At 43.4% G+C, this 21,769-nt stretch overlaps 2 protein-coding genes across 2 annotated transcripts; both read left to right on the plus strand.

The window, feature by feature from the left end:
- Positions 1-378: 378 nt before the first annotated feature.
- On the plus strand, positions 379-13,357 carry keap1b (kelch-like ECH-associated protein 1b). The gene is made up of 7 exons (XM_041965595.1): positions 379-426; positions 3,934-5,168; positions 5,876-6,121; positions 6,642-7,318; positions 8,705-8,910; positions 10,301-10,477; positions 10,789-13,357. The coding sequence occupies exons 2-7, from the start codon at positions 4,863-4,865 to the stop codon at positions 11,040-11,042; spliced, it is 1,866 nt and encodes a 621-aa protein (XP_041821529.1). The 5' UTR covers positions 379-426; positions 3,934-4,862; the 3' UTR covers positions 11,043-13,357.
- Positions 13,358-14,490: 1,133 nt separating this feature from the next.
- si:zfos-323e3.4 (volume-regulated anion channel subunit LRRC8C) lies at positions 14,491-20,639 on the plus strand. Its single transcript, XM_041965584.1, has 3 exons — positions 14,491-14,558; positions 15,275-15,433; positions 17,445-20,639. Exons 2-3 carry the CDS (start codon positions 15,293-15,295, stop codon positions 19,734-19,736), a joined length of 2,433 nt encoding a protein of 810 aa, XP_041821518.1. The 5' UTR covers positions 14,491-14,558; positions 15,275-15,292; the 3' UTR covers positions 19,737-20,639.
- The last annotated feature ends 1,130 nt before the right edge of the window (positions 20,640-21,769 follow it).

Here is a 21,769-nt window from a genome sequence, read left to right on the forward strand (position 1 = left end):
ATATTTTCCTTCATAGCTTACTTACACTGAGGTTCACTTTTACGTAGCCAAACGGAATATCCCTTTTTAAATACGAAGTGCAGTGGACACATGCGATGCGTTTATCACACAGGTGCTGGTTGTATTGTTTATAACAGATTTGATTGACATTAAAGCTACAGTTTTTGGCACCTTGCCATCAATTGGTCTCGCTTCTCTTTCACTCCGAGGACTCTTTCATAATAAAAGCCCCGTCCCTCGGTGAGTATTTCACTGCCATTACTCGTCAATGGAGGCGGGTCCCGCGCTGTGGCGGCTGGCTCTTATTATGAAAGCGAGAGGAGGCCGGTACAATGCTTAGTCACGGTGAGTTACAGCTTCCCCCCTCCTCCTTCCTATGTGGCGCACAGCTCGGCAGACCGCGATGGAGGAATTGAACTAGACTACGTGAGTTTCTTTTATTACACATACGTTTTATCAGCTGTGATTAATACGAAGTGTAATGTGGGTAGATTGGAGAGGGAGGAGGGAGCTAGCTGAAGGAATGTGGATACGGTAAATTGCCGCTTTGTTAGCATCTTTGTGCTCGGATCGGCTCACAACCGTTACGCTACTGTCTATTATTAGGAGCTTATTTTGCTGTCAGCTCTGTTTCCGAAACGTTTTAACTTGTAATTCATGGTGTCTTCGGCAGTTTGTCAGGGCTATGTTCAGTTCACTTTCGTCTCTGACCAAACCGGATTGTAGCGTTTCTGCTTCACCTGCGTTATTTTCGGTGCATGCCAGCGCCGTGGATTATTTTGATTCAAACAAGCGCAGAAACGATGGTCGTTCGTGTTCGCACCGGGACGGAAACGGCGCTTTGTGTGAAAGCTGTTTAATGTTAAGGAGAAGGCGCGGAAATCCAATTTCCGTCTGGGTTTATGTAAGGACTGGCCTCACTTCTGGGTCGTGTTTTGGTATAGCCAGTTCCACTGTTTGCTCGGTGAGGAGTTCAGGATGAGTCACCGAGGAAAGCTCCTGAGCCAAAATACATATGAAGCACGTTAAACAGCCGCATTTGTTCGTGGCGCTCATGTAAACATCTCAACTTTTTAAGTGGGAATCGCACAAGTTGTTGTGCAATCCCTACTGAATGGCATCCAAGGATTGCAGGCCTGAAGTGTGGTGGGGTGCAGGGATCTACCGGGGGTCCTTGGAGATGTGACAGAAAGTCCCTGAACACCATCCCTCAACACTGAGTGTCTGTTTGGTTCCTAGGTTTCACTGTCCACATTGATGTTGCTACTAAACTCATTACATCTAAATTTGTCTAAAGTTTAGGTCTTTAATTGAGAATTATTCCCATTTGCTGCTGATCAATTCCTCAATTAAGCATCAGCCTTTTGTAGAGCTTGAACAAGTAGTTGATTGGCCACAGGAAAAGACTGGCAACGATATATCCACCAATCATTAAAGTCATGTTGCAAGTAAAAATGCAAAATATTGTCTATTTCCTATTCAACCTTATAATTCTGAAGAATTTCTGCTTTTCGCTTTAATATATTATTGTATATCATTTAAATTGTACATTATTTTGGGCTGTTGATCAGACAAAAAAAGACACCTGAAGATCACCCTGGATTTTAGGAAAATGTGACGGGCGTTTTTCAACTGATAGAGGAAACTAATCTGCAGATAAATTGATAATGAAAGTTGTCACTTGTCATTGCTCGTCAGAATTCACAAATGCCCAGGAGTCCAAGGTGATGCTTTCAGGTATCTTATTTTGGCCAAAAAACAACCTCCAAATCCCAAAGAAAGTCAATGTACTATCATACAAGACAAAGGAAGGTGGCTTTCACAATCGACAAACTGAAACCAGCAGATTTTGCTTGCAAAGTGATTTAAACAATAAAACGACTATAGACTAATTTTCTGCCGGTGTTAAATCGACTTATCATTTAATCCCTAATGGAGCTGTATTTAAGATATATTGGGATAGTTTGGACCCAGACACACTAGCATGTGCTGCAGCGCTTGTTTGTTCAATTTAGCACGAAGAAATGGGATCACATGCTCTTGTTCTGAAGAACACCAGCCTTTAATGTCATGCCTGAAACTGCTACTGTGTACATGAAGTGCAGGAAGACAGAGACATGGAGCAGGCCCAGACGTAGACTCAGGCAGCCTGTTGTCAGCGAGCAGTTTCTGTCTGTCTTGGAGAGCGAGCGAGTTGAGCAATATGCTCTCCAGTGAAACTATTTCCTCCAGAAACCTGGAGAGAGAAAAACACAGCCGTAAATCTGAATCGCAGTGTGTTTCATATTACAGTGGGATTAACTGCTGACTGACTGCACTTATGCCTATGAAGTGTCCACACATGATAAGTTGGTATGTTGTTTGCGTCACCTTAACTGATTAAAGAGCAGGACACAATAACCTAGTTGCACAATTAGAAGCAGCACGGCCTTATAACCTGGCCTGTGCACGGTGTATCATCACTTCAGGTAATGATTGCTGTGTGCGTTTGTCTGTGTGCTTTGTTATGTAAGTCTGAACTCACATTGTTGCTGACTAACTCTGACTCTTCTTGATCAGAGAACATCAGGCAAACAATTAGCGACTGTTGACGGCTCTTTGTGCTGTATGTCACTGTTACAAGCAGTTCGTATTCTGAAAAGAAAAAGTTCGATTGACAGAAAAGCATTATTTTTTTTGCAGTATCCCTGTAGGTCATTTTAAAGGTCTGCAACAGAGCCAGTGTGGATCAGAGCCCACTTCTTCCCAAAACCAGTCTGCATGGCTACCTCGTAGCTGCTTATTTTATCGTCTCCTGCAGTGGGTTTCTTGAGATTCCTTAATATCTAAAAGAAAAGTTGCCTTTGAATCTCATTGAAAGATTATTTTTGGCCAAATTGTGTTTAAATTGCTGCATGCTTGCGAACGCACACGCTCGCTCATGCTGTGAGTAACGGTGAGCTTGGATGTTGTTGGCCCTTGCACAAACGTCCCCTCTGTTCCAGCTAAATTCAAGCCTGATTTAAGTCACTCCACCGTCCTACAAAACAGACGTTACTCCCTCGCTTTTCCTTGCACACTTGCTCGCGTTCACATTTCTTATTTGTCCACCGTTGCTAATATTGGAAGTCTCTTTAGTGGTGTGGCGCTCGTAATTCAGTCTTATCTTTAGATGTGGAAGTAGCAAATTTGTTTAGCTTCTTGTCACATGCTGGGGAAGGTGAGATTGAATCTTCTTATCAGCGACACCTATAACCAAAGATGAAACAAGCTTTGGTGACAGTCATGATGAAAGGGAGGAGGCCTTGACCCCACTGAACTGCACTAGGAGGAGTCCACCATGGGTGTGAAAGGCATGGTGACAGAGAACACAGAGTCTCTTTGCATAGCTAAACTTTTGCTGTGTAGGTTGATAGATAGTGACTGGTGCTGAGTCACTTGTTACGTAAGACAATGTGTCTGTCAGCAGCCAGCAGGAGTTATAAACTCTGTTAAAAATAGTTTTAGTTACTTAGTAATAGAGCTGCAGTGATGAGTCCATTAATTAAGAAGAAAAATAATCGCTTATAAACAGTTTTAAGAAGCGATTCATCGTTTCAGTCATTTTCCAAGCAAAAGTGTCAAATGTGTGCTGGTTCCAGCTTCTTGAAGTTGTGGATTTGCTGCTTCTCTTGTCATTTATGATAGGATATGAATAGTCTTTGTGTTTTGGGCTGTTGGTTGGATAAAAGAAGCAATTTGAATATGTCTCTCTGAGCTCCGAGATATGAATATGAATTCACAATTTTATGGCATTTTATAGACAACACGATTAATTGATTCATGAAAATAACTCAGATTAATTGTCAGTTTAATCGACAATGAACTTAATTGTTAGTCACAGTTCTGCTTAGTAAAGTACGTGACCACTGTATACATGCGTGTTCACTGTCTCTGTCATCTTTCATTCTCCAGTTGTCAGCTGAGCCTCTGGCAAACACAGCCGTTCAAACAAATTCCTTAGCCTGGCGACCTCGAGGAAGGCGTCTTCGGAGAAAGCCACTGAACCACCCCCCGGCCCCCCCTTCCCAAGGGCTCCAAGTTACGCTTATGACACTTTTGGCACTCGACCCTGGTTCTCCCACCCGCCCGCTCCCTTCAGAGTCAACAAGCCTTCTACTGCCTCATCTATCTGTGTCTGCAGCTCTCAGCACAAGTGTAGCCCTCTGAAATGAGCTTTAATTATTACCTCTCCAAAATTAAGCAGTAAGTCTGACTTTTTCTCTCTAGAATCATCAGTATGCATGACTGACCTGTCTCAGTGGTGAATCTCATTGGCATTTAGGTTAATTTGTAACACCTCAAAAAGATGATCCTTTAGACAAGAGACAGTTTCCTTTTCAGGCCTGATTGACAGGTCTCTGTAGGTCCCCCAATACCTCTGTTGACAACACAAACAGTTGAACTGAGGGTCTTTTGCTTGTTTAGTTTTTACTGATACTGTTCTCTCAGTCTGTTCTACAAAGTTAACCCTACGACAAAGCCAGAGGAATCCCAAACTCAAGACATTTTGATCATGTTGGAGCTGCAAGATGTAGTAGTGCGACCAGCCGTGACTGGCAGCTCATATAGAAGTCTCTAGTAATGCCATAATGAGCAGAATGGCTGGACTCAAGCATTGAACAGAGCAAGGAAATCCTCATGTTCGCATAAATCAGACTTAAAGGTGAATTGTTCCGCACAAACAAAACCCAAAGGGAGCCTGCAGCTTTCTGATAAGCCGTCTGGCAACTTTCATTTCAAACTCTTATTTTACCGATGCCTGCGCCTGGTGCAAGGATGCCCCATAACACCGCCCACTGTTCTTGAGAAAGAGAGTAAAGGAGGAGGAGAACGGGTAGGAAATGACAGAGTGCCTGACAGAATGCAAAGCGCTGGTGACCCCGTCCACGCGCAACGGCCACCGCGTCTTCAGCTACACGCTGGAGAGCCACACGTCGGCCGCCTTCGCCATCATGAACGAGCTGCGTCTGGAGCGCCAGCTGTGCGACGTCACGCTGCGGGTGCGCTACAAAGACCTGGAGGCTGTGGACTTTGTGGCTCACAAGGTGGTGTTGGCCTCCTCGTCCCCGGTGTTCAGGGCCATGTTCACCAACGGCCTGAAGGAGTGCGGGATGGAGTTGGTGCCCATCGAGGGGATCCACCCCAGAGTGAGTCAGATCTCATCTTTTCTTGACAGGAATGTTTGCTTTATTTGATTTGAGACACCATCTCGCTCACAGAGCATCAAACATGATCCAGCGTTTCATCACAGTAAAGGTAATTGGACTTTTGACCGTCTCAAAGGTTTTATGTCTAACCTCAGAGTCATGATTATAATGGTGCATTTCTACTTGTCTGACATTAGTAGGCAACAAGATATTTTATAGGGCTAAACAGGGATGGAACAACAGTTGTTCTAGCACAAACCACTGCTTAAATTAAAAGCTTCAGCCTCTTGCCACGGCAGCATTAGAAGCGGGTTTTAATGTTACAAATATGAGAATTACAAAAAAAGAGATCACATGTCAGCTAAGCTCTCGCTCCGTGCAGCTTAAGTATACACAGTGAAAACGTGCAGTAAATAGAATCCGCTTAGTTTGACCTCTTTTACTTACCTGGATGTTTACTCAGCTCATGCAGATAAACACGTAGATAAACTATCAGCCTCTTGTTAGCTTACGAGCCAATCTGTCTGTCCCAGTTAGAAATGAATAGGCGCACAAATAAATAGCACCAGATTCTTATTTTTCCTCCATTTTTTCTCCCATTAACTTCCCCTTCTGTACACTGTTCTGTCTTATCCCAACCCTCTCCCTCTTCTCTACCTCTTCTCTACCTCACCCTTTCCCCTGATCTTTCTTCCTCGCTCGTTCAGGTTATGGACCGACTGATAGAGTTTGCCTACACGGCCAGCATCTCCGTAGGGGAGAAGTGTGTGATTCACGTGATGAACGGCGCTGTCATGTACCAGATAGACAGCGTGGTCAAGGCCTGCTGCGATTTCCTCGTCCAGCAGCTCGACCCGAGCAACGCCATCGGCATCGCCAACTTCGCTGAGCAGATTGGCTGCACAGAGCTCCACCAGAAGGCCCGCGAATACATCTACATGAACTTCAGCCAGGTAAAGCTGGAGCTGAGTTTCTAATGAAACCTCAACTGTTTTCTCTGTTATCATGGACTGTTTTGGGGGGTTTAAGATGTTTTTTTCATTGCCTTTCAGAAATGCTAGCAACTGGCCCGTGCACTGGTGTGATTAATGTCATGAATGCACGCTGTGAGTCAGCATAAGGGTTAACCTGTGGTTGGAGCATACAGCACCTAACTGCAAAAGATAAGAGTACAGTGCAGCACAGAAGAAAGGAAACGGCACAAGATTTTGATCCCTGCCGATAAGTTCAACGTAAACCATCAACCGAATAATTGAGAAAATATTCATGAGAGTAGTCATTGATGCTTATCAATTCTTGTAACCTTGAACTGGAATCTACTTGGAATTCCAGTTTTTTCTGTATATTTTCATGACTAATAGACACTTGAGTATGCATTTCTTTGGATTCCTTCTCGATTTTGAATAGATCCGAGCTCAGCACTATGTATTATAAAATGTTTTTAAAAGTTTTCGCCCTTACTCCTGTCCCTAGGTGGCGACCCAGGAGGAGTTCTTCAACTTGTCCCACTGCCAGCTGGTCACCCTCATCAGCCGCGATGAGCTCAATGTGCGCTGTGAGTCCGAAGTCTTTCAGGCATGTGTGGCCTGGGTTCGCTACGACCGGGAGAACCGGCGGCCGTACGTCCAGGCCTTACTCCAGGCTGTCCGCTGCCATTCCCTCACCCCCAACTTCCTGCAGGCCCAGCTCCAGTCTCTGGACTGGGACCCCCAGTGTAAAGACTACCTGGCCCAGATCTTCCAGGACCTCACCCTCCACAAACCCACCAAAGTCATCTCTTGCCGAACACCCAAGGTGCCGCAGCTCATCTACACAGCAGGGGGTTATTTCCGTCAGTCTCTCAGCTACCTGGAGGCGTATAATCCCTGCACAGGATCCTGGCTGAGGCTGGCTGACCTGCAGGTACCCCGCAGTGGCCTCGCAGCCTGTGTGATCAGCGGGCTTTTCTACGCTGTCGGTGGAAGAAACAACGCACCGGATGGCAACATGGACTCAAATGCACTGGACTGCTACAATCCCATGAACAACTGCTGGCTGCCGTGTGCGCCAATGAGCGTACCCAGGAACCGAATTGGAGTTGGTGTCATCGATGGAATGATATATGCAGTTGGTGGATCTCATGGGTGCATTCATCACAATAGTGTTGAAAGGTAAGCAAATGGAGCTTTTAATGGAATAGGCTGGCGATATATTAAATTCTTTATTATTTCAAATAATTCCCCTGAAGAGCCCTAAACCGATGCTGAATTTATTCTAATAACAAGTATAGTCAGTATGGCCACAGCCTTATTTATCGTTGATAAAAAAAGAAATATACAACACCGGCCTTATTTTAAGTAGCAACAGGTCTCTCTACAACCACTGCCAGTGTGCTGCAGGTGTGCTTTTATTTCTGCCTGGTTGTTTTAAAGGCCCATTGAATTTAGATTTATTTGACCATCATTATGCCTGTGCTTCTGTGGTTTTGGTTAGTGTATTGGTTCAGTAATAAATAAGCAATGTGATGTGTGACTAAAGTCCAGCTAATGCTCTGATCTGTTTATTGTAGTCGATGAATGCCCGAGAGCAGGAATCGGGTAACTTCCTGGAAATTAACTGGTTTGTTCCACTTCCTGTAGCACATTTTTAGTTCCTGAAAAGCTTCAATGAGGAAGCTTTAATTGACAGGGAAATTTGGATGGGGGGGGGGTTATTAAACTAAAAAGAAAATTTTGTGATGGCTAAAACTAACACAGCAAACTTTGTTCTTAAATAATAAAAAAAAAAACCTTTAGCTGTCATATGCCAAAGAAAACCTTGTGTTAGCTTCCCTTTGACAGTTTATAAGTCACAAGTGGAAAATTTGTTTGGTTTGTTTATCTTTTTCTCTGCAGTTGGCCTGGCCAGTGAGTCAGCAATCTCATACATTTTAATGACCATGTCCCACCATCAAGTGTTTAATGTATGTGTTCTGCTGTGTAGGCATGTCTCAAACCCAGACAGGGACCTCACCTGTGGCACAATCTCTAACCTGAAAGATTGTCTGTTATACATTCAATTATGTAACTTGACGTAAGCCACAGTTGAAGATTTACCCAAGTAACAGTGACAGCAAATTTTAACCAGGCTTGCTTAACCTGCCTGAATGCAATGACTGATGTGACTTAATGAAGTAGAATCACCGTTGACCCAAATGCACCTGTGCAACAAAGACACAGGGTTCAGTGTCCAGGCACAGGACCTCTGGTTTGGTTGTGCATCCCAGCAAACAAAAATAGCAGCGTTTGCAGTTGGGAGACAAGGTCTTCTTGTTGGTTGGGTGTGAACCTCCCGTGTACTACACCCTCTTGGTGTCAGGTGAAACGAGGCAGTTGGCGTCTCAATGTGTCACAGAGGAAGGATGTTCCTGTCTGCAACCCTCATTGGGCTGGCAGTGACACAGGTTAGCAGAGCGTAGGGAATGTCAATTTCTAAATGCGGAACAAATGTGCAAGTAAATCTCAGAAAAAGAGTACTAACAATGAAACTAATCAATATGTGTTTTTCCTGCTCTGCAGGTATGATCCAGAAAGGGACCAGTGGCAGCTGGTAGCCCCCATGTTGACACGGCGAATCGGTGTGGGTGTTGCGGTCATCAACCGGCTGCTTTACGCTGTGGGCGGGTTCGACGGGGCCAATCGGCTCAGCTCCTGTGAGTGCTACAACCCTGAAAGGGATGAGTGGAAGACCATGGCCCCCATGAACACTGTGCGCTCTGGAGCAGGTAAGAAAGGGGAAGAAAGCTGCTTTGTAATGAAAACCTCAACTGGCCATGCAAGTTTCCATCCCTGTTTGTAAAAGGTATATGCAAGGTTCGTCCTCTGTTACTGGCTTGACTCCAGCATGTGTTGTACAAAGCTGTCCAGTAAGTCTTAAAACCAGCCAAGAAGAAAAACAGTTGTATTGATCATACCAAGCTCGCAATATCAAGCAAAATTCATCTCTTACTGAGTCACAATAATGAAAAATACATTTTTTACAGTGTCAGCATGTCTGTGATGGATATTTATATTAGGGCTGGATACCAAAGTTCAATACATTTAAGGCACTGACTGAGTTGCTTCAATACTATCCGTCCGTTCACATCATCCAGCTGCGCATCCTCTCCTCTCCAGTGAGGGGATGGATAACCTGGTGCAGACGTTACTGAACAAACATGGTGTAGCTAAAAGACCGACAGGTTAAATGAGAGCTAGCTGCCACTTAGCATAGAGAAGAGGTCTCACTCTGCTATTTTCCAGTACCACAAATATTACTGGATTAGGCAGACCAGACACTACAGTCATTCGGGAATCGGTATCGAAGTCAAGGTATCAATTCTGGAATCAAACATTTTTGCATAACACTGAGCTCTAAATTGTATCAGAGTTCTTTTTGACTAGTTTTTAACCATAAAAAAAGTACTGATACAGTTGACAGGTTAATCTTTTACCGTTCTGTAGAATATTGTTACACACCCTTTCACATTTTTCACATTTAAACTTCATCAAGTACATAAACTCACCAGGAGTTTTGCAAACGCTGGCCTATGCTTGCAAGATTTAACTCAGAGGTTTCCATAAGCGACAGCTGGTGGCCAATGAGCCAGCCAGCTGCTTTATTATATTAATTTAGAATTCTAATAAAATAGTCTCGATTAACAATTTGCGATTCACTGTGTGTGTACATTTTCCGACCACTAGCCTCCGCTTCAGAATGACGCGAGCATAATGATAGGGAAACGTGCCCACCTGCCTGTATCAGCCCGCACATGCTCTACATGAACGTGTGTGAGTGTTCAGCTGAGAGGCTGTATCCTGTCGACTAGACAGCGGAGTGTCGTCTGCAGTGTTTGACAAATATTAGCAAAGTAATTCAAGACAAAACACGTGAAGAATTGCATTTATTGCACAGACAGGTGACATGCTCATTAGACGGCTGCTGGTGGCAGCAACTTGACGCTTAAAAGCTCTAAACACATAAAAACAGGCAATGTTGTCAAAGTATGAGGAAAAACCCCTAGGCAGCTATTGGCTGGCTACTCCATATCTTTTTGGAAAGCCGTGTCTGCTTTGTGCTCATATTCAGATAAAGTAATCTAACACTTACATAAACTGACTTTTGACCTTTCTTAGGTGTGTGCTCACTGGGGAATCACATCTTTGTGATGGGCGGCTACGATGGCACTAACCAGCTGAACACAGTGGAGCGCTATGATGTGGAGACTGATACGTGGAGCTTTGCTGCCTCCATGAGGCACCGACGCAGTGCTCTGGGAGTCACTGCATTACATGGACGCATCTATGTAATGGGTGAGTTGTAGTGTAACTGGAAACTACCTGTCGACAGTAAAAGTACCAAACCAAAGCAATTTATAAATTGCACTCTATGTCATTACATTTGCAATCATGGCCACTGGAACGTGTTTGGTTTGTTTGTGCTGCAGGCACATTTTAGTCTTATAAACTGACCACATTTGCCAGCTAACTAATGATAGTATGTTATCTAACGTATCTACAGTCAGTCATATCTAGAGACAATCTTACAGGAGTGTGCGCTGCTAAATCAGTGGGGCATTAATTGAACATAACTATATTCATGGAACAAAATGTTATGTTTTCAGGAGGTTACGATGGCAACACCTTCCTGGACAGCGTGGAATGCTATGACCCTGAGAAGGACACCTGGGCGGAGGTGACGCACATGACATCAGGGCGGAGCGGCGTGGGTGTGGCCGTTACCATGGAGCCATGCCAGAAAGAACTGCCACAGTGTCAGAAGTCTGAGAGGGAGAATGGTGTTGCGTCACCAGCCAACTCCGGGTTTGGCTGTCACCACAATCAGCGGCACGGCGGGCCCTTCGGCATAGGCACATGAGGCTCATCCCTAGACCCTGTCACACACGCACATACACAGACGAGCACCCGAACTCCATTCTGTCTTCCCATATCAAAATAAAGACCCTCAAAACTGATTAGAGACAGGCGAGCTGAAACAACACATGCTGCCTCACTGAGTCTAGAGATCGCACTTGATATGAATAATTAAAAAAACAAAGTCAGTAACACTTAATTTTAGAAGTGCGGTGTATCTGCATCGGACCATCCAACATAAAGTATGACCCCAGATCCTACAGTCAAGTTTTCAAGACCTGAAATTTGACTCATTTGTTTATGGTAAATTGTGTTTAGATTTGATATCCAAAGTCATCATCTCCCAGGTTTGAGCCATGGGAGGAAAGGGCTGCATAACAAGGGCCATTTACTAACTCAAAGAGTCATCAGGGGCTCTTTGCACTCCAAGAGCAGCCCATGCAAAAGTTGAATCAAAGGGGAGGAAAAAAATCAAATAAACTCATTTTGTAAAAAAGAAAAAGACAAAAAGTAGCTTTTGTCAGCATAGGCAGTAGAGTTCAAAGTGCCATTAACAATGCCTGTGGGCATTACTGTCATCAGTATATTGTCTTGAGGTGCTTTGATGGAAAGACGGACAGAGTCACTGTGGTGTGTAGAAATGATCAAGTGAACCCAGACAGCCACAAGATGAAGCTTAAACATGACAATGGGCCTCATGCAAGAACCTTTTTCAACCTAAACCTTGTACATGTTCCAAGTCAGATTCAGAAAACTCTCCTGACAACACACTCATGATAATCAACGCACCCAAATTGCTATATAAAGCTACTTGTTCCACTCCGTTTGTAGGCAAGTTTCATTCATTAACACATCACTGAAGAGTAAAACAAAAAGAATTTCACACTGTGGAACCTGAAGTCCTGATGTTAGAAATTAGCAGATGATCAAATAACAATTTTAGAAGTGTCTGTAGTCGTATTAGTGGAGCCAAAATGGTTTGATATGGAATCAGAATCCAAAAGCAAAGTAGTCTCTAAAACGAGATGCTGCAGTCAATGGAGCACCGCACTCTGGGAGACGGACGTGAGAATATATGATGTTTACACTGTTGGGTGTTACAACGGAGGGTGTTCGCCTGCAAGACCCTGATGTGTGTTTTCCAAGCAACTGCTGAATTATATAAACTGTCTTCCAAAATATGGCCATAAAATCTCAAGGATAAAAAGAAAGGGAGTAAATTGGCATGCCATGATGCAAATCACACTAATACAGTGTGCAGAATATTCATTTTGCATTAATTCATTCAAATTAGGTTGATTTCTTCAAAGAAGTGTTTCTCCCCTGTAGAGAAAATCAGCGTACCTGTGCATGACTCAGGCCTGGACCACCCCTGACACCCCTGCAGGCTGCCACAAATTCTCATCAATCAATACATCGACTTGGCATTTACACTCTTCAGATGATTGGGTTTTTGCATGAGACCCAGTCTCAAATCCAAGCGCTGGTAGAAGAGAAGCAGAACTTCACAGTAACTGCATAGTAACAGATGTGTCTTTTCACTAATAGCCACTGGTTGGTCCGTTAAATGTGAAACGTTTGGAAATGGTGTAGGCAGATTGTTGAGCGTCGCCTCTTGTAAAGCTACCAGAGAGTCTGCTCCGGTCTGACTCGTATGTGTGCCAAGAGAATGAAGAAACAGGTTTTAACTGTTTTTAGAGCAAAGAGAATACTGTAGCATTTAAAAAAAACGTGGATTCAAACATCTCACTGAATGTGTTTTTATAAAAACACTAATTACTGACCCAGTTGAAAACCTCCCCTTACAGTTGACTTTGTGGCTTTCACGTCCACCAGACCTCAGAAACAGAAGAGACCATGTTTGTGCATTAGTGTTCAGATATCGTATGCTAATGACAAAAAACTTGCTTAAAGAAGTGTATTTGTAACAGCAATTTAAGCTACAAAGGTTTTTAAGTGATGTTTTGTACATTGATACTCTAAGAAGTCTTGTACAGAATTTCAGAGCTCACTTTTTTTATTTATTTGTTCAGATCCTTTTGGTTTTCTCGTTCCTCTAAACTGACATCAGCTTTGTATTGAATTGGACTCTGGTGTTGTGTTTTTGAATAACTAGCATGCATTGTAACTAAGTAGGAATGCCTGTTAATGCTAATTTTGGATGTTTGTAAAAATTTGCTTCACTTTGAAAGGGACTTTTTTTTCCTGTCCATCAGTAGTTGGAATGGAAATTTAAGTATTTAAGGTTTTTATTTTTTTCCAGCCTGTACAATAATACATTGTAAAGTAAAATATATGTTTATTGTACTGCTGGAGTCATGTAATGTTTTGTTTGTTCTGATCTGTGGACATCTTGTTGTTTTTATGTAGCTGGTCACTCATGTCGTCCCTGTCAAGACATTGTGGTCATGCAGCAGCAGCAGAGGCCACTGGAGGGCGATAAAGCTCTTTTATAATGAACAAAACTTTACCTGTTCACTTACCACCATATTTAACACAAACAAGTCACTGATACCAATTTCTGTTTGACCATAGGCACCGATAGGCAGAGTCATTTTTTTCTGTGGCTTTTATTTTGTCTTCCAGTGAGTCTAAACTTGTGGCCAGTGCGCCATTAATCGACCGCCTGTGACTGCTGCCAACACGTCTCATTTCCTTGCTAAACCTGGCAGGTGGATGAGATGGTCCATCATTATATTATCCAAGAGGAAAACTTCCCTGATTATGTGGGCTTCCAGGTGGATCAAGACAATCCTGTCAAACATAGACCACAGCAGCCCTTCACAAAGGAAGGGCCTTTGAGTAAAAAAGAAAAAATGTTTGAGCCATTATGGTAACTGTGCTCAATAGGAAAATGTGTCTTTCAGTATGTTTCAAATGGATGCTTTTCATTAAATATTTTACACAAGTCAATTTATGTTCTAGACATATGGTCCGAGACTGAGGAGGCAACACAATCCATGTGGCAAAACATTGATATTTTAGATGCCCCAACCATCAGATTCTCTGTGGATTTTTATCATAACGTACAATAGTACAATATTACCTATTTAACATGAATTTCTCTGGCTGGGGATTAATAAAGTCTTATGAGATAAAATAAGAGAGGCTAATAAAAAAGAGAAATTGAAATGGTAGTGAAAATTGAATAAAATACGAAGGAAAAAGGCAGATTTTGTAACAAAGTGTGTATTTATAGTTTTTGAAGGACAGCAAAGTGAAAGCATTAAACCAGCAACGTTGCACCTAGGTATAATGTCTGTGAGAAGATTAGGTGATTAAATATTCATTAATGTACTCGAGTCCCCACAGCTTACAGTAGGACGCTTCTTTATTTAATGTTTGTAAAGTTGGCGCTCAAATGTGTTGAACTGGCTTGTTGATGATGGGTTTATTTTGAAAATCCTGCCCGGATGTTATGTGTTGTTTGTTGCTAACTTGACACCGGTGCGCTCGATTTCAACGATGAAAACGGGCTCACGAGTCCCACCGGACACCAGTGGATCCTCTTCGGGCGCAGGTAAGTAAAACTCACCTGGTTAAAGCTGAATACGACTCATTGTGTACTGCACTGCGTATGCGCATACTTCAGGGGCACACTGAAACTATTTTGAAGCGATAAAAGTTGGTGGAATTTGATTTATGTACCATGTGACACTGACACAGATTTGTGTGATTTCGCAGTTACGGAGTCAAGGACCTTTGATGATGAGTCATTAAAACGTCGCTTTTAATCAAAAAACAAATATCACTGTTTGGAAAGACGATTAAAATCCAGCAAACAATTTGTTTTGGCCTGCTGCAGTGGTTTGTTTCTTAGTGTTAATTGTCACCTTGTAACAGTCCATACATTAAACGTGTAGTGGTGATATAATAAGGCTTGAGTGCTTGTTACATTTGTTTTTTGCCTCAGAACTTGCTATGAGGAAAACATGCCTCAGCCCTCACTAAAGCAGAGTCACTTTTGGTGGTTGTCAGATGTTGTCAAACTAGTTTATCCACTTTGAATCCACCTACAGGGAAGAGGCAGACTGTTGATTCATTCATTCATGCAAGGCAATAGATACCCAAAGCCTGTAGTTAGCCTCTACATGACGAAACCAAACAGCACTGTATATTCTGTCCTTTTTGTGTCATATAACTTTAAAACCTTTGACAAGATGTTCTCCAGAGACTGCACTGTGTTGAAAGCCCATTTTAGCCTCAGCGTTCACAGTCTCTCTTCTCTTTCATCAGTGTGGAGCAGCAGCCAGGATGATCCCAGTGGGTGAATTCAGAAACCTCGGCACAGAGCAGAACTCAAAGTTTCGCGTCCTCAAACCGTGGTGGGATGTTTTCTCAGAGTACCTGTGCATTGCTATGCTTATGATTGGAGTCTTTGGGTGCACCTTACAGGTGAGGCACCAACAAACCAGCCACTTTGTGATCATAAGCTCTTAAATCCTTAAATGGTAGCCTATGGGTGGAAACAGATTTAGAAACATAATTATTACTAACCGAGTGTACCCTTACCTGCCTGATGAGGCGAAAACATCTGCATCATTTGTATCTCTTGTTTCAGAATGACTTTGAGTGGTATTTTGTTCTGTCTCTGTCTAATGCCGCAGCAACTCCTGCACTATGAGACCTCCATGTCAGACAGAAACACAGACAGTGTAACCGAACTAACTTGCCTCCCCTGACCCACTTACTGCAGATTCAGATCACTAACTTGCTGCTTAATGTGTCTCTCAGCACCTGATTATCATTTCTGTGTCATGTTAAAATAGCACAGAAGGAAAGAAAAGAAATGTATAATGTGTATCAGTGATGATAGCTTCCAAGTTCTGTGACTGATTTCCTTGTTTCGTTAGCACGGTGTACAGCAAGAAAGTTGTCTGTGTTGCTTTATTTAAGAGCAATAGTGGAGACAGTCCATTCTACTGATTAGTGTAACTTTAGTGAGACAGACACAGAGGAAACGTCTAAGACGAGACCAGTAAATTGGACCCTTAGGTGTCTTGTCTAAACCACGACAGGATCAGAGGTGTAACTCTTGCTCACAGAAAACATAGAGGCTACACTGAAAAAAGGCTGGAGTGGGGTAACTTCTAAAACCTCTGGTGAAATAACTTTTTTCCTGTTTTTCCTATTAAAAACAACAATAAATTCATCACATTCTTTTGTGCCACCGACTTTAAAAGACACTGTAGATTTAAAACACATCAACAAGCCACACTGCTGCACTGGGTGACACGTTCCTTCATTATAATGAACATGGTCACCGTAACTTATTTTAAGACAATCCTACATACACCATCCTGCTGCTGTCACTACTCACTAGAGCACCAAATGTGTATTAATCCACCACTTCTGTGAAAAGCATTTTTACAGATAGAAAATACAGATGGGTGGCAAATTAAAGGAAGAAACAAAATAAAGTGTGAGGGTGAGGCCCCCATTGACTTCCAATTCTTTCAAAAGATATTCACTCATTTGGTGTCCTCATGACGGATGTGGGTCAATAATCTCTCATAAGTGATTAATTGGGTTTGAGGTCTGGTGACTGCATCATACATATTATACTCATCAGGCCTGTCAAGCCAAGTACATAGCAGGTTAAATATAGAATTAAATTAAGAATATTAAATTAAAGATACAGTACTGTTGGAGTAGGTTTTCTGTACATTTCCTTGAATTTATTGTGGAACTGTTTCTTTAACAACTGTTTTAAAGATGGCAAACATCTGCCATATCACATCATTCATGATAAAATGGATATAACTTTTAATATGCTAAAAAAATCCATATCGTGATTATACACAGCAACATGGCTGAAAGTGAGAGTAACATTGCTACCAGCTCCACGGTGGAGGAGTTAGTTCCAAAAAGTGGAGCAATTTCAGAAGTGTGGATGTGGTTTGGTTACAGAAGATCAGATGTACGTAACAAACCATGGTAACATGTGAGAAGTACAAGAAGAAACAACAAAAGAGGGCAATTTACAAAACTTATTTCATCACCTCAAGCAGGAGCACCCAATTGAGAACAAGGAGTACTCAGCAGCTATTGTGAGGTCTGATCCAAGCAGACAACCTACGCTGGCTTAGCATAGCATCGCCAAATCTTTGGCAAGTTGTGCTCCATGTGTTGTCATATTGTCAAGAACATAGTTATCGAAGAAATACACTGATATATTGTGTTTTATTTTAGGGCCATATCGCTACCCTTAATGGTGAATACAAGGAGATCTTATTGTCATTGCTTTGACTTGAATGGTACAATTAAGCAGTCTTGTCATGGTTTTTTGCCAAGTAACTTACTGTTTGGTGCATGGAGCAAAGTACGTTGACACATATTCCTATTATTTTTGTTCCCTTCCTTTTTCTGCCCCTTATTTATTCTCTCATTCATCTGTTTTCCACAGCTCACCCAAGACAAGATTGCTTGCCTCCCCAGCCACTTCACCAGCCCGACGCCTGAAGTAATCGACTGCAGCCACATCCGGACCTACAGGGAGAACGAGACGTCGCAGCACACCCTGATCAAGCCCGTGGACCCCATCATCTGGGAGGTGGTTGGTCGCAAGAACAACCTGGACATCCACCAGTACGTGTTTATCAACTACTATTGCTATGAGAGGTTCGTCCACTGGTATGCAAAGTTCTTCCCGTACCTCGTTGTGATCCACACTATGATCTTCATGGTAGCGAGCAGCTTCTGGTTCAAGTTCCCTGGGACGTCCTCTAAAATTGACCTCTTTGTTACGATCCTCGGGAAGTGCTTTGACTCACCCTGGACCACGAGGGCCCTGAGTGAGGTTTCTGAGGAAAGAGGAGAGGAGAAACTGGTTAGTTGGAGGAGGAACACCATGTCAAAAGAGCCCACAGATCGACGAGCAGAGGATGAGGAGACTACGGGTCTACTTCTTCGCTCCTCGTCTGTCAAGTCTAATCCAGAGAAGAAAAGTCCAGAGCCTCAGTCGACCCCCTCCGTCTTGGACAAGAAGGAAGGAGAGCAGGCCAAAGCTCTGTTTGAAAAGGTGAAGAAGTTCAGAACTCATGTAGAGGAAGCAGACCTCTTGTATCTCATGTATGTGCTGCAAACATCACTGAAAGTCTTCAAGTTCCTTTTAATCATTATCTACACCGCAGTGTTGGTACCAAACATTGAGATCGTGGTGCGCTGTTATGTTCCTCCTGAGCTGACTGGTTTTGATATCTATTGCTGTAACCACAACAAAGCCAATCTTTTCTCCAAGCTTGCCTACTGCTATATCTGCTTTGTGGGAGTGTATGGACTTCTGTGCATCTACTCCCTCTACTGGCTGTTTCATAGACCTCTGAAGGAGTACTCCTTTGAGCAGGTCAGACTGGAGACAGGTATTAATGACATACCGGATGTTAAGAATGACTTTGCGTTCCTCTTGCACCTCGTGGACCAATATGATGCTCTTTACTCTAAAAGATTTGCTGTCTTTCTCTCTGAGGTCAGTGAGAGCCACCTCCATCAGCTCAACCTCAACTATGAGTGGACCGCTAAAAAGCTGCGCACCCGCCTCGCCAGGAACACCAGTAACCGGTTGGAGCTGCACCTGTTAATGTTGCCGGGACTCCCCGACACAGTTTTTGAGATTCCTGACCTGGAGTCCCTCAAACTGGAGCAGGTTAAAAATGTCACCATCCCAGCTGGTGTGGCAAAGCTAGACTCTCTTCAAGAGTTATCACTGATCTACTGCCCCGCCAAGCTCCAGCTGCCTGCCCTGAACCACTTCAAGGCAAATTTAAAGGTCCTGCGTCTAGCTTTTGAGAGTTTAGAAGAGGTGCCTATGTGGATGTACACCCTGCATGGCCTGGAGGAGTTACAGCTGAATGGTCCTTTAACCAATGAGGTGTCCAGAGGTGCCACTCTGGACTCCCTTCGAGAGCTTAGAGCTCTGAGAGTACTCACTCTCCACTCCAACCTCAGTAAGATCCCACCCAGCGTAGTGGATGTTGCGCTGCAACTGCAGCGGTTGTGCATCTATAACGAAGGTGTCAAGCTCCAAGCTTTTAGCAGCTTGAAGAAGTTAACCAACATAGTCTCGCTGGAGTTAGTGGGCTGCGAGCTGGAGCGCATCCCGAGTGCCGTCTTCAGCCTGAACAACCTGCAGGAGTTGGACCTGAAGGAAAACAAACTCACCACTGTGGAGGAGATTATGAGTTTACAGCACTGCCGGCGTTTAGTGACCCTCCGACTGTGGCACAATAAAATCTCTTACATTCCTGATCATATCAGTAAGCTGCACTCCCTGGAGACGCTGGACATTAGCTGGAACAAGCTACGAAAGCTTCCCTCTCGGCTGTTTTACTGCACCAAACTCAGACACCTTGATGTCTCCCACAACCAGCTCACCTCTCTCCCCCCTGAGGTGGGCATCCTGCAGGGCCTTCAGTTCTTCTCTGCTGCTTTCAACTCTTTAGAGACGCTGCCAGAGGAGCTGTTCTCCTGTAAAAGACTAAAGACGTTGGTTCTCGGAAACAACTGCCTGCCATCTCTTAGCTCCAGAGTGGCCAACCTGGCCCAGCTGGTCCGCCTGGAGATTAAAGGGAACCGTCTGGAATCTCTACCTCTGGAGATAGGGGACTGTCCCCTGCTCACTGTCAGCGGACTGGTAGTAGAGGACAACCTGCTGGATCTGCTGCCGTCAGCTGTACGAAGCAGGTTGATGAATGGCTGAGGTTGTAGAACAAAGTGCTGTCACTGACTCGTCTTTTCACAGTGTAGCGTGGTGGTCGACAGGTGTCTGATTTGCATGCCGCAAACTGAGTATTAACAGAGAATTAACCCGACCCACAATGTGGGATCTTTCATATAAAACAGGATGAAAAGGAAAACCATAGCTGACCACAAAAAGATGACCAAACACTAAAAAAAAACTATTTATAGAATCAGTCATCACAAAATGTGGGTTCAAATCCTTGTCAATGAGTGAAAAATCAACTTGCTCGCATTTTTGAAAAAAATTTATGCATTTATATACCCTTTTTAAATAAAAATGTCACTGAGTTTATAGGTGTCCTGTAAATGCATTTATTTCAGACAACAGGATTTTTAGGTAGCTGCTCTTACTGGTGTTACAGTAATTTGAGCATCTGTTGAGTAGTTGAGACGAGGCTTGACCTTCAGATTGTTGGGGGGGGGGCATTTTTGCTCAGACTCATGTTTTGTTTGCTGATTGGTTTGTGGATTATTCAGAAGTGAAGGGATTTCTAACTGCGCTGTATCCTGTTGGACGGGTTTGTACAGCGTGGAGACGTGTTTCCCACACTGCGGTGGCTCATGTTGCTCCCTTTCAGACGCTGAACAAGTGGAGGGGGAGAACGCCTTTCAGTGGCAGAATAAAAGGTATTCATCTCTCTGTTTATGTACTCAGTCAAACGGAGAAAAGGCTGATATCATACAAGAGGTTATGGATCAGATAAAAGTCGTCACGCTGATATTCAGTGTGCTTAACAGGATACAAGAATTAATCATTTACGGAGAGAACTATTGTCTTCAAGATACCTTTTGGATGAGTAACATGTTGAGTGTAGTGATGTCAGTGGGAATGAGTGATACATTGTACATATATACATTCTTTCAACACATTATGCCTAACGTGACGGCTTCCCTGCAGTTGAAATTTCGCTTCTCTGGTTTTTTTTTATTTATTTGTTTTTTTACAATCTCTTTGCACATTTGAACTTTTACAGTAAAATATGGCGAATGCAGGATGTGATTTCCAGACAACACTGTCAAACAAGTGGAATTTGAGTAGTAAGTTGTGAAATTACCTAAAAATGTTTGTTAGGTTGCACATGTTGCCCATCATACTCTGCTGCAGATACATTTAGAGTGCCTTTTGAACACACTGAAACAAGGAAATAAATGACTTAAAAGCATCTGTTGCTAAAGTGGAGGTCATTGCAGTTGCTTGTGTTCAGTTTCAGCATCAAGGATACAGTCATGGCAAATTGGATACATCTTTACTCTGAAATTCCTCTGCTGGGTCTCATGCAAACACCCTCTTTCTATCTTTCTTTCTTTCTTTCCTTCCCCCAGTGCTCCGTCACTAAGTGAACACATTTTTATGCCTCAGCCCGGGCTTCCACTTTTCAGCCCGAACTGCAGCGCAGTCATGTCCTGGCTTGCATGGCTACAAGTTGCGGACATACCACAGTAATACTGGAGCACACATTGACCTGCCCACGCCGCCACACACCTCCAAGGCTGTGGGAAAAGCTGTTTTCTTTCATATTTTGTCATTTCAACCGATTGGGTTTGAGCAGAGTATGGCACTGAAGGATGTTTAAAAAAAACAACAAAGAGAAAGAAGATGCACAGTAGTCAGTGAATGCCAAATAGCACAATGCTTTGTCAGCCATTTAGCTGTATCTTTGCTGCTCTGAGGGTGGCAGCCAAGCGTGTCTCAGCTGGAGTAATTAGGGGCGATATCTTCAGTTAGAGGTGTTGCACTGTCTTGAGTGTAAAATGCTACAACTGCACAACTCTGGGGTGTGACCTCAGGCCTGAATGTCCTCATGCAGTATTTACATTCAAGTAGGAAAATCAGATCGGGAAGCTTCTTCCTGCCATGTGAGTCTCTGTTGTTCCGACATCTAAAATGTCAGGATGCAGTTGCTGCGGGCTGTGATTCCCTGCAGCTTGATGAACAGAGTTGAACCGTCGGCGGTTTGTAGGTGTGCATACCGTGTGTTGGTGTCTGATGTG

Source organism: Chelmon rostratus, chromosome 3, assembly GCF_017976325.1.
Source record: "Chelmon rostratus isolate fCheRos1 chromosome 3, fCheRos1.pri, whole genome shotgun sequence".
NCBI classification, from domain to species: domain Eukaryota; kingdom Metazoa; phylum Chordata; class Actinopteri; order Chaetodontiformes; family Chaetodontidae; genus Chelmon; species Chelmon rostratus.

What these genes read in the sequence shown, in the direction of transcription:
- keap1b (XM_041965595.1), top strand. Translation starts at nt 4,863, where the DNA reads ATGACAGAGTGCCTGACAGAATGCAAAGCGCTGGTGACCCCGTCCACG. An exon ending in TCTACATGAACTTCAGCCAG is followed by an intron (nt 6,122 to 6,641) that starts GTAAAGCTGGAG and finishes TCCTGTCCCTAG; the next exon opens with GTGGCGACCCAGGAGGAGTT. An exon ending in TGGACGCATCTATGTAATGG is followed by an intron (nt 10,478 to 10,788) that starts GTGAGTTGTAGT and finishes TTATGTTTTCAG; the next exon opens with GAGGTTACGATGGCAACACC.
- si:zfos-323e3.4 (XM_041965584.1), top strand. Translation starts at nt 15,293, where the DNA reads ATGATCCCAGTGGGTGAATTCAGAAACCTCGGCACAGAGCAGAACTCA. An exon ending in TCTTTGGGTGCACCTTACAG is followed by an intron (nt 15,434 to 17,444) that starts GTGAGGCACCAA and finishes TGTTTTCCACAG; the next exon opens with CTCACCCAAGACAAGATTGC.